Source organism: Entelurus aequoreus, linkage group LG16 (assembly GCF_033978785.1).
Source record: "Entelurus aequoreus isolate RoL-2023_Sb linkage group LG16, RoL_Eaeq_v1.1, whole genome shotgun sequence".
NCBI classification, from domain to species: Eukaryota; Metazoa; Chordata; class Actinopteri; order Syngnathiformes; family Syngnathidae; genus Entelurus; species Entelurus aequoreus.
Window position 1 is genome coordinate 1,923,925 of NC_084746.1, and position 12,500 is coordinate 1,936,424.

The following is a 12,500-nucleotide window of genomic DNA, read 5'->3' on the forward strand; positions in this document are numbered from 1 at the left end:
TTTATGCACTGTGTTGGTTTTGTTGTTTGAACAAGGTGATGTTCATGCACGCTTCATCAAGTGCACCAGTACAAAAACATAGAACTTTGTCTTGAATTTGAAAAAATATACACTACCGTTCAAAAGTTTGGGGTCACATTGAAATGTCCTTATTTTTGAAGGAAAAGCACTGTACTTTTCAATGAAGATAACTTTAAACTAGTCTTAACTTTAAATAAATACACTCTATACCAGGGGTCACCAACCTTTTTGAAAGCAAGAGCTACTTCTTGGGTAGTGATTAATGTGAAGGGCTACCAGTTTGATACACACTTCAATAAATTGCCAGAAATAGCCAATTTGCTCAATTTACCTTTAACTCTATGTTATTATTAATAATTAACGATATTTACACTTAATTGAACGGTTTAAAAGAGGAGAAAACATGAAAAAAATGACAATTAAATTTTGAAACATAGTTTATCTTCAATTTCGACTCTTTAAAATTCAAAATTCAACCGAAAAAAAGAAGAGAAAAACTAGCTAATTCGAATCTTTTTGAAAAAATTAAAAAAATAATTTATGGAACATCATTAGTAATTTTTCCTGATTAAGATTAATTTTAGAATTTTGATGACATGTTTTAAATAGGTTAAAATCCAATCTACACTTTGTTAGAATATATAACAAATTGGACCAAGCTATATTTCTAACAAAGACTAATCATTATTTCTTCTAGATTTTCCAGAACAAAAGTTTTCAAAGAAATTCAAAAGACTTTAAAATAAGATTTAAATTTCATTCTACAGATTTTCTAGATTTGCCAAAATATATTTTTTAAATTTTAATCATAACAAGTTTGAAGAAATATTTCACAAATATTCTTCGTCGAAAAAACAGAAGCTAAAATGAAAAATTAAATTAAAATGTATTTATTATTCTTTACAATAAAACATTTTTTTTACTTGAACATTGATTTAAATTGTCAGGAAAGAAGAGGAAGGAATTTAAAAGGTAAAAAGGTATATGTGTTTAAAAATCCTAAAATCATTTTTAAGGTTGTATTTTTTCTCTAAAATTGTCTTTCTGAAAGTTATAAGAAGCAAAGTAAAAAAATTAATGAATTTATTTAAACAAGTGAAGACCAAGTCTTTAAAATATTTTCTTGGATTTTCAAATTCTATTTGAGTTTTGTCTCTCTTAGAATTAAAAATGTCAGGCAAAGTGAGACCAGCTTGCTAGTAAATAAATACAATTTAAAAAAATAGAGGCAGCTCACTGGTAAGTGCTGCTATTTGAGCTATTTTTAGAACAGGCCAGCGGGCTACTCATCTGGTCCTTACGGGCTACCTGGTGCCCGCGGGCACCGCGTTGGTGACCCCTGCTCTATACATTACTAATGTGGTAAATGACTATTCTAGCTGCAAATGTCTGCTTTTTGGTGCAATATCTACATAGGTGTATAGAGGCCCATTTCCAGCAACTATCACTCCAGTGTTCTAATGGTACAATGTGTTTGCTCACTGGCTCAGAAGGCTAATTGATGATTAGAAAACCCTTGTGCAATCATGTTCACACATCTGAAAACACTTTAGCTCGTTACAGAAGCTACAAAACTGACCTTCCTTTGAGCAGATTGAGTTTCTGGAGCATCACATTTGTGGGGTCAATTAAACACTCAAAATGGCCAGAAAAAGAGAACTTTCATCTGAAACTCGACAGTCTATTCTTGTTCTTAGAAATGAAGGCTATTCCACAAAATTGTTTGGGTGACCCCAAACTTTTGAACGGTAGTGTATATATATATATATATTTTTTTTTTTTTCACTAAAGAAGGATTTGGTGAAGGCGCATATGAAACTGGTGGGGTTCGGTACCTCCATCAAGGTTAAGAACCACTGATCTAGAATTTATTTTGCCGTACCGGCAATCGGATCTTTGGCTGTGTGGCCACCGGGCGGCGTGTGGCGTGACATAGGACACTTGTTGGACAGCAACGGCTGCTTTCGGCAGAAAAAGGGCGGGGGAAGTGAGTCTTTGGCGTTACACGTTACTCCCCTTTCACACAGCAGCTCTTCTGTGTGAACAACACCGAATGTCGGGGACAGTTGACCGGGCAATTATCCTTGCAAAGGGAGTGACCATCCGGGCAATGACAGGCCGTCTGTGTGAAAGGAAAAAGTCAGGCTATTTATCTGAATGCGGGATTCCGAGTTGCTGTGTGAAATAGTACTTAGTATTTACAGATATGTCACTTTTCTGAGTTCAAGACAGGTGGATAAATACTGGCTCTGTGGTCATTTAATGGCGTCTCCCAAGCCGGAAAATGGCCGGGTCGTCAGTGCTGTTCACACAGTGACGCTTGGCTGGAAAAGAGCTGGCTTTTAAGGTTAATGGAGTATTGCTACAGCGTGTGTTAGCATGTTAGAGGTGGGGTCCTCCACATTTCTGTTTAATTGTGACTGAATCACATCAAAGTAACCTCGTTAGCTGTCAGGCGAGGTGTGTTTTTGCCTGCTTTCACTTCCGCGTCTTGGGACTTATCACACGGTGTGAGTGTGACAGCAGGAAGTGCTTTGTATGTTAAGTGCAACACTTCAGCGAGGACTGAACAGAGCGGGACTTGAAGCACAACAAACGGCGACGCGCTCGCCTCGAAGTTTTTATGTTAACGGTTGATTCTTGCGCGACCGATAAGTCTCATTAGTGAACATGAATCCATTCTTTCTATGAAAGTAAATCATCTTGTGTGGACAGCGCACACGACCGTCCTGGGACTCGTCTATGGTGTTATATGATCATATAAGATATGTTTGCTCGTCCCCTTTCAATAAGAAAACAAACAAAAAAATGTTTATATAGGATGGATTGGTCACTTTCTTCTGTGTTGCCTTCCTTTTTTGTTTTGTTGCATCGTTTCTTGTAAAGTCAAGGATTGTTTGGATGTGATGCTGGAGTACATGTCGGGAAACGCCTGAAAAGTGTCCATTTGATGTCAATTAAAGCATCTGTAAAGGAACAACATCAAAGTAAAAAATAAAATAGGCCTAATGATGCTAACAGATTGTGGCTCTTTATGGTCGGCTTTGTATTTAATAAAGTTTCTAACTGAATTCAAGTGTCGTTTTTACTGCCTTTTAAGTCAAATACATTTCAAAACTGCATACTTTACGTACTTTTGTGATGCAACCTTAATCTATCAACAACACCCACAGCCTGGACCCCGACTTAAACAAGTTGAAAAACTTATTGGGGTGTTACCATTTAGTGGTCAATTGTACGGAATATGTACTGTACTGTGCAATCTACTAATAAAAGTTTCAATCAATCAATGAAAGTCTTAGCCCCCACCCTGAAAACAGTTAAAAAAAACCACATTAGTTTACTCAACAGAACAGCAACAATGCAAAAATGTCCATTTAAAAATAATGGTGTACCGTATTTTTCGGAGTATAAGTCGCATTTTTGTGGGAAAATGTATTTGATAAAAGCCAACAGCAAGAATAGACATTTGAAAGGCAATTTAAAATGTCTAAAGAATAGTGAACAACAGGCTGAATAAGTGTACGTTATATGAGGCATAAATAACCAACTGGTATGTTAACATAACATATTATGGTAAGAGTCATTCAAATAACTATAACATATAGAACATGCTATACATTTACCAAACAATCTGTCACTCCTAATCGCTAAATCCCATGAAATCTTATACGTCTAGTCTCTTACGTGAATGAGATAATTATTATTATTTGATATTTTACGCTAATGTGTTAATATTTTCACACATAAGTCGCTCCTGAGTATAAGTCGCACCCCCGGCCAAACTATGAAAAAAACTGCGTCCGAAAAATACGGTACTTTACGTACTTTTGTGATGCAACCTTAATCTATCAACAACACCCACAGCCTCAGCCCCCACCCCGAAAACAGTTAAAAAAACCCCACATAAGTTTACTCAACAGAACAGCAACAATGCAAAAATGTCCATTTAAAAACAATTTTGTACATGCACGTCTCTGCGAGTGTAATAGAGGTCAGTCAACTTGGAGAATAGTCCTGGTGATCTAGGAGATTGCCTGTGCTTTTAGCTTGGTGGTCTACCGGTGACACTCGGAGCAGTAGGGGGAAAAACGACGCCAAGAGAGAGTACACACTCGCTACACGATGCAGAGCTTTCTTTGATTGACAGCCATGAACGCCAATGATTGCGTTCCGCCGTCAAAATTGTGTTTCCTGATCTTCAGCCCAGGTAAGACCAGGCATTAAATAAGGTGCCCTGATGCCACCACCGAAGGAAGGATACCAGTGAGGTAAAAGAAAGGAAATGTGATGAAAAGCAGACATTATTACATCTTTTGGGTATTAAACTGACTCCATTTGTATAACTCTTTTTAAAAGTACTATTTCGACTTAATTCTTGCAACAAAAAAAAACAGTTGTCAAGCTGTACTGCATTGATATTTTGTTTTCAGTGATTCTGTATGATTATTGTTGTTAAATTATTTGGTAAAAGTCGTTGTGTAATTCAAAGAAATCGACAGATCTTTCACTGCTTTTTTTTATTTATTTATTGATTTCATCCTTGAAAGACAATCACTCCTCCTTTGTGTCATCTTAGTTGGGGAAATGCTGAAAAGTCAAACCAGCGTTATTACAGCTGACTTTTCCCGTGTGCACATTGTTCACCGGAGAAGAAGAAAGGTGTTTTTTGCAGTTTGCAGGTGTTATCCAATTAGGAGATTTCACATTTTTGTCACTAAACAAAAGACTTTGGATGTGTAAAGAAGCATAAATCATCATTATGTGTTAATGAATCAGCCGTCACTTCTCTTCAGGGCCGAGCTGCTGCTAAATGTGATTGATCACAAGTCATTGATGATGTCGCCGAGTCACGCATTCCCAGAGCTAAGATACAACGCAGGTCAAAAATATTAGAAACCAATCTTGCTCCTGTTGAACATTGTTCATGTGCATGAAACTGACTTCTACCAGTCTTTGAGGTGCGGCTATCTGTGGCGGTGGGCTGCCGGTGGTCCGTACAGGAAGATGCAGCTGAAGGTGGACAGGATCTCCCGGGCCTCGGTGGTGGCCAGCTGGCCTGCGGTTCTCACCAGACCGACCCGGTCTCCTTTCCTCAGGTGCATGATCAGGCTGAAGGACACCGAGCCTCCACAACCGCACACTTCTGAGCTCCCGGGCTGACTCGACGCCGAACTCTGGAGCCTCTGGACACTGCGGTCGGACACGGACAGCACCGCCTCGACGCGCTCGCCTTCCTTTGCAGTCAGAAGTCCCGAGATGAGGTAACGTCCATCTTGTGGTACTGAGAACACTCCTGTTGACATAAGTCATGTACTGTCAGCATTTACTATCATTTATACAAACCCCGTTTCATATGAGTTGGGAAATTGTGTTAGATGTAAATATAAACGGAATACAATGATTTGCAAATCCTTTTCAAGCCATATTCAGTTGAATATGCTACAAAGACAACAAAAAAATAAACATTTTTTGTTGTTGCAAATAATCATTAACTTTAGAATTTGATGGCAGCAACACGTGACAAAGAAGTTGGGAAAGGTGGAAATAAATACTGATAAAGTTGAGGAATGCTCATCAAACACTTATTTGGAACATTCCACAGGTGAACAGGCTAATTGGGAACAGGTGGGTGCCATGATTGGGTATAAAAACAGCTTCCCAAAAAATGCTCAGTCATTCACAAACAAGGATGGGGCGAGGGTCACCACTTTGTCAACAAATGCGTGAGCAAATTGTTGAACAGTTTAAGAAAAACCTTTCTCAAAGTGCAATTGCAAGAAATTTAGGGATTTCAACATCTACGCTCCGTAATATCATCAAAGGGTTCAGAGAATGTGGAGAAATCACTGCACGTAAGCAGCTAAGCCCGTGACCTTCCATCCCTCAGACGGCACTGTATCAAAAACCGACATCAATCTCTAAAGCAGGGGTCACCAACGCGGTGCCCGCGGGCACCAGGTAGCCCGTAAGTTCCAGATGAGTCGCCCGCTGGCCTGTTCTAAAAATAGCTCAAATAGCAGCACTTACCAGTGAGCTGCCTCTATTTTTTAAATTGTATTTATTTACTAGCAAGCTGGTCTCGCTTTGCCCGACATTTTTACTTCTAAGAGAGACAAAACTCAAATAGATTTGGAAAATCCAAGAAAATATTTTAAAGACTTGGTCTTCACTTGTTTAAATAAATTCATTCATTTTTTTACTTTGCTTCTTATAACTTTCAGAAAGACAATTTTAGAGAAAAAATACAACCTTAAAAATGATTTTAGGATTTTTAAACACATATACCTTTTTACCTTTTAAATTACTTCCTCTTCTTTCCTGACAATTTAAATCAATGTTCAAGTAAATTTTTATTTTTTTATTGTAAAGAATAATAAAGACATTTTAATTTAATTCTTCATTTTAGCTTCTATTTTTTCGACGAAGAATATTTGTGAAATATTTCTTCAAACTTATTATGATTAAAATTCAAAAAACTTATTCTGGCAAATCTAGAAAATCTGTAGAATCAAATTTAAATCTTATTTCAAAGTCTTTTGAATTTATTTTAAAACTTTTTTTCTGGAAAATCTAGAAGAAATAATGATTTGTCTTTATTAGAAATATAGCTAGGTCCATTTTGTTATATATTCTAACAAAGAGTAGAGTGGATTTTAACCTATTTAAAACATGTCCTCAAAATTCTAAAATTAATCTTAATCAGGAAAAATTACTAATGGTGTTCCATAAATTATTTTTTTAAGTTTTTCTCTTCTTTTTTTCGGTTGAATTTTGAATTTTAAAGAGTCGAAATTGAAGATAAACTATGTTTCAAAATCTAATTGTCATTTTTTTCGTATTTTCTCCTCTTTTAAACCGTTCAATTAAGTGTAAATATCATTAATTATTAATAATAACATAGAGTTAAAGGTAAATTGAGCAAATTGGCTATTTCTGGCAATTTATTTAAGTGTGTATCAAACTGGTAGCCCTTCGCATTAATCACTACCCAAGAAGTAGCTCTTGGTTTCAGAAAGGTTGGTGACCCCTGCTCTAAAGGATATCACCACATGGGTTCAGGAACACTTCAGAAAACCACTGTCAGTAACTACAGTTGGTCGCTACATCTGTAAGTGCAAGTTAAAGCTCTACTAAGCAAAATATTCGACATCGTGTCATCCGGACCAAAGAGGAAAAGAACCATCCAGACTGTTATCGACGCAAAGTGTAAAAGGCAGCATGTGTGATGGTATGGGGGTGTATTAGTGCCCAAGACATGGGTAACTTACACATCTGTGAAGGCACCATTAATGCTGAAAGGTACATACAGCTTTTGGAGCAACATATGCTGCCATCTAAGCGCCATCTTTTTCATGGACGCCCCTGCTTATTTCAGCAAGACAATGCCAAGCCACATTCAGCACGTGTTACAACAGCGTGGCTTCGTAAAAAAAAGTGTGGGTACTTTCCTGGCCCGCCTGCAGTCCAGACCTGTCTCCCATTGAAAATGTGTGGTGCATTATGAAGCCTAAAATACGACAGCGGAGACTTCGGACTTTTGAACGACTGAAGCTCTACATGAAACAAGAATGGGAAAGAATTCCACTTTCAAAGCTTCAACAATTAGTTTCCTCAGTTCTCAATCGTTTATTAAGTGTTGTTAAAAGGAAAGGCCATGTAACACAGTGGTGAACATGCCCTTTCCCAACTACTTTGGCACGTGTTGCAGCCATGAAATTCTAAGTTAATCAAATATGTTGTCTTTGTAGCATATTCAACTGAATATGGGTTGAAAAGGATTTGCAAATCATTGTATTCTGTTTATATTTACATCTAACACCATTTCCCAACTCATATGGAAACGGGGTTTGTACATTGTAGATACTTTGTGTTTGAACAACCTGTTAAACTGCATCAACTTAGTACATAGTCTGACTTCTTTGCTTAATACATTCCATCATTTAAAGGCCTACTGAAAGCCACTACTAGCGACCACGCAGTCTGATAGTTTATATATCAATGATGAAATCTTAACATTGCAACACATGCCAATACGGCCGGGTTAACTTATAAAGTGACATTTAAAACTTCCCGGGAAATATCCGGCTGAAACGTCGCGGTATGATGACGTATGCGCGTGACGAAGTCAGTTTAACGGAAGTTCTGGTACCCCGTAGAATCCTATACAAAAAGCTCTGTTTTCATTTCATAATTCCACAGTATTCTGGACATCTTTTGCAATTTGTTTAATGAACAATGAAGGCTGCAAAGAAGACAGTTGTAGGTGGGATCGGTGTATTAGCAGCGGACTACAGCAACACAACCAGGAGGACTTTGTTGGAGCGCTAGCCGCGCTAGCCGCCGACCTCACCTTGACTTCCTACGTCTCCGGGCCGCCAAACGCATCGGGTGAAGTCCTTCGTCCTTCTGCCGATCGCTGGAACGCAGGTGAGCACGGGTGTTGATGAGCAGATGAGGGCTGGCTGGCGTAGGTGGAGAGCTAATGTTTTTAGCATAGCTCTGTGAGGTCCCGTTGCTAAGTTAGCTTCAATGGCGTCGTTAGCACAGCATTGTTAACCTTCGCCAGCCTGGAAAGCATTAACCGTGTATTTACATGTCCACGGTTTAATAGTATTGTTGATTTTCTATCTATCCTTCCAGTCAGGGGTTTATTTCTTTTGTTTCTATATGCAGTTAAAGCACGATGCTATCACCTTAGCTCGTAGCTAAAGCATTTCGCCGATGTATTGTCGTGGAGATAAAAGGCACTTTAAATGTCCATTTCGCGTTCTCGACTCTCATTTTCAAGAGGATATAGTATCCCAGGTGGTTTAAAATACAAATCCGTGATCCACAATAAAAAAAGGAGAGAGTGTGGAATCCAATGAACCAGCTTGTACCTAAGTTACGGTCAGAGCGGAAAAAGATACGTCCTGCACTGCACTCTAGTCCTTCACTGTAACGTTCCTCATCTACGAATCTTTCATCCTCGCTCAAATTAATGGGGTAATCGTCACTTTCTCGGTCCGAATCTCTCTCGCTCCATTGTAAACAACGGGGAATTGTGAGGAATACTAGCTCCTGTGACGTCACGCTACTTCCGCTACAGGCAAGGCTTTTTTTTTATCAGCGAGCAAAAGTTGCGAACTTTATTGTCGATTTTCTCTATTAAATCCTTTCAGCAAAAATATGGCAATATCGCGAAATGATCAAGTATGACACATAGAATGGATCTGCTATTCCAGTTTAAATAAAAAAAAATCATTTCAGTAGGCCTTTAATTCCACATATGATATGCTAAAGGTCTTCAGTGTTGTACGTGCGTACAAATGCTTTAAAATAGAATTTCCTCCAAGACTATATTTCTCCTCTTTTGTTGAGAAGAATTGTTGTACATTGTTGGCTTAGTTAGAGTTGAATGCTAGGCTACATCTACAGTGGTGTGCCTCAGGGCAGACTTGGAGAGCCCCTGCTTGAATGAAAACTGTAAACAAGTAGTACCTGTGGAGGGACTGTAGTGGCCCCCGTCGTTAACCAGAACCTTGTCGAAGCAGATGACGCCAAAGTCTCCGGAGAACGGCTGGCGAGTGAGGCCGGCCGAGAAGGAGAAAGGATCTGCGAGGTTGACGGAAGCTGCGGAGGACAACAGAGGACTTGCTTGTGAAAGGTACTTGATAGACCACCAGACTTAAGATACTTGATAGACCACCAGACTTAAGGTACTTGATAGACCACCAGACTTAAGATACTTGATAGACCACCAGACTTAAGGTACTTGATAGACCACCAGACTTAAGATACTTGATAGACCACCAGACTTAAGATACTTGATAGACCACCAGACTTAAGGTACTTGATAGACCACCAGACTTAAGATACTTGATAGACCACCAGACTTAAGATACTTGATAGACCACCAGACTTAAGATACTTGATAGACCACCAGACTTAAGGTACTTGATAGACCACCAGACTTAAGATACTTGATAGACCACCAGACTTAAGATACTTGATAGACCACCAGACTTAAGGTACTTGATAGACCACCAGACTTAAGATACTTGATAGACCACCAGACTTAAGATACTTGATAGACCACCAGACTTAAGGTACTTGATAGACCACCACCAGACTTAAGGTACTTGATAGACCACCACCAGACTTAAGATACTTGATAGACCACCACCAGACTTAAGATACTTGATAGACCACCAGACTTAAGATACTTGATAGACCACCAGACTTAAGATACTTGATAGACCACCAGAGAGAATACTTTAGTTACATGCTGATTGTTGATATGATGGACTCCAGGGAGCTTTGGCTGCTTGTGGGCCTGCAAGGTACAAACACACAAACACACACACACACACACACACACACACACACACACACACACACACACACACACACACACACACACACACACACACACACACACACACACACACACACACACACACACACACACACACACACACACACACACACACACACACACACACACACACACACACACACACACAAGAAATTAATCACTGCAAGTTTTCTCTGAAGAAATAATTACTAGTGTCCTGATACATTTTCACTTCTGATACCACACTGATATTGGAGCCGTGAGTATCAGCCGATACAGATACGATATGGCTTCTAGAAATACGAAAGCCAAAAGCAGTGAAGTTGTCACGTTGTGTAAATGCTAAATAAAAAGAGAATACAATGATTTACAAATACTTATATTCAATTGAATAGAATGCAAAGACAATATATTTCATATATATATTTTTTGCAAATATTTGCAAAAAATAACTATTTTTTCCAGTGTGAACATGAAATATCTTGTCTTTGCAGTCTATTCAATTGAATATAAGTTGAAAAGGATTTGTTGTATTCTCTTTTTATTTACCATTTACAGCAGGGGTGTCCAAAGTGCGGCCCGGGGGCCATTTGCGGCCCGCAGCTAATCATTTACCGGCCCGCCACACATTCTGCGAAAATTGCAAAATTGATAGTATTGCAAAAATTCAAAAAAACATTTAAAAAAGTGAAATGAGGTGAAATCTAATCTAATCTTTTTTTTGCCATTGTTAAAAAAAAAAAAGACAAAAAATCTATGTTATAATGAATTATTGACCTATTCGTGGCTCCAATTACTTCAAAAATTTCACTTTAAAATGTTTTATGTGGAAAAAATATTGCATATATTGTGTGGTTGCCATATAAAAACATCAAAGTTTTCTTTGACAAAAGAGTGTAAAAACAAACAAAATAATAGTTCAAACGTAAAATGGACAGATATACCTGAAGTTGATCTCGTAACAAAAAAAACTAATAAAAATGTATCACTTTATGAGTGTGGCACCTTTTGGATCCCAAATATATTTAGTGGGATTTTATTAATATTTTCACTGTGATTACTCAAAAATATTAAAGAATTAAAATCAATGGTGACCTTCATTATTGATCTTTTAGAGCTCTAATTACTAAATACTGCATATTTCAGTTTTACTATGAAAAACAAAATTGTCTTTGACAAAAAAGGCTTTTTTTAAAAACTTTTTATCAACCTAAAGTTGATATAGAGTAGGGATGTCCGATAATGGCTTTTTGCCGATATCCGATATGCCGATATTGTCCAACTCTTTAATTACCGATACCGATATCAACCGATATATGCAGTCGTGGAATTAACACATTATTATGCCTAATTTGGACAACCAGGTATGGTGAAGATAAGGTACTTTTTAAAAAAATGAATCAAATAAAATAAGATAAATAAATTAAAAACATTTTCTTGAATAAAAAAGAAAGTAAAACAATATAAAAACAGTTACATAGAAACTAGTAATTAATGAAAATTTGTAAAATTAACTGTTAAAGGTTAGTATTATTAGTGGAGCAGCAGCACGCACAACCATGTGTGCTTACGGACTGTATCCCTTGCAGACTGTATTGATATATATTGATATATAATGTAGGAAGCAGAATATTAATAACAGAAAGAAACAACCCTTTTGTGTGAATGAGTGTAAATGGGGGAGGGAGGTTTTTTGGGTTGGTGCACTAATTGTAAGTGTATGTTGTGTTTTTTATGTGGATTTTAAAAAAAAAAACCCCCAAAAAAACAACGATACTGATAATAAAAAAAACGATACCGATAATTTCTGATATTACATTTTAACGCATTTATCGGCCGATAATATCGGTCTGCCGATATTATCGGACATCTCTAATGTAGAGATTTACTGTGAGCGTTAAATACAAAATAATAATAATAATTTGACTTACCGTATTCCCTTGAATAGCCGCAGGGGCGCTAATTAATTTAAAACCTCCTGTCACTCCGGCGCTTACCAGAAGCCTGCGGGATGGCCAAGCATGCGCTAATTATTTTAAAACCTCTTCTCACTCCGGCGCTTACCTTATCATGAAAAGCACATTGAATAAAAAAAAACGTTATTGTCTTACCTTTAGGTATAAATGAGTCCATGCCAGCT

The 12,500-nt window shown here is 37.7% G+C and overlaps 1 protein-coding gene across 2 annotated transcripts in view; it reads right to left on the reverse strand.

The window, feature by feature from the left end:
• Positions 1 to 4,533: 4,533 nt before the first annotated feature.
• emilin2a (elastin microfibril interfacer 2a) overlaps positions 4,534 to 12,500 on the reverse strand; it is a 60,445-nt gene continuing 52,478 nt past the window's right edge. The window contains exons 7-10 of one of the 2 annotated variants that reach the window (XM_062023764.1): positions 10,289 to 10,339; positions 9,505 to 9,636; positions 4,966 to 5,317; positions 4,534 to 4,887 (exon numbers count right to left, since the gene is read on the reverse strand). In XM_062023764.1, the coding sequence (XP_061879748.1) occupies positions 4,989 to 5,317; positions 9,505 to 9,636; positions 10,289 to 10,339 (512 nt within the window). In that variant the 3' untranslated portion in view covers positions 4,534 to 4,887; positions 4,966 to 4,988. Of the gene's footprint in view, positions 5,318 to 9,504; positions 9,637 to 10,288; positions 10,340 to 12,500 lie in introns of both variants that reach the window. The other variant, XM_062023763.1, reaches the window with a different exon arrangement.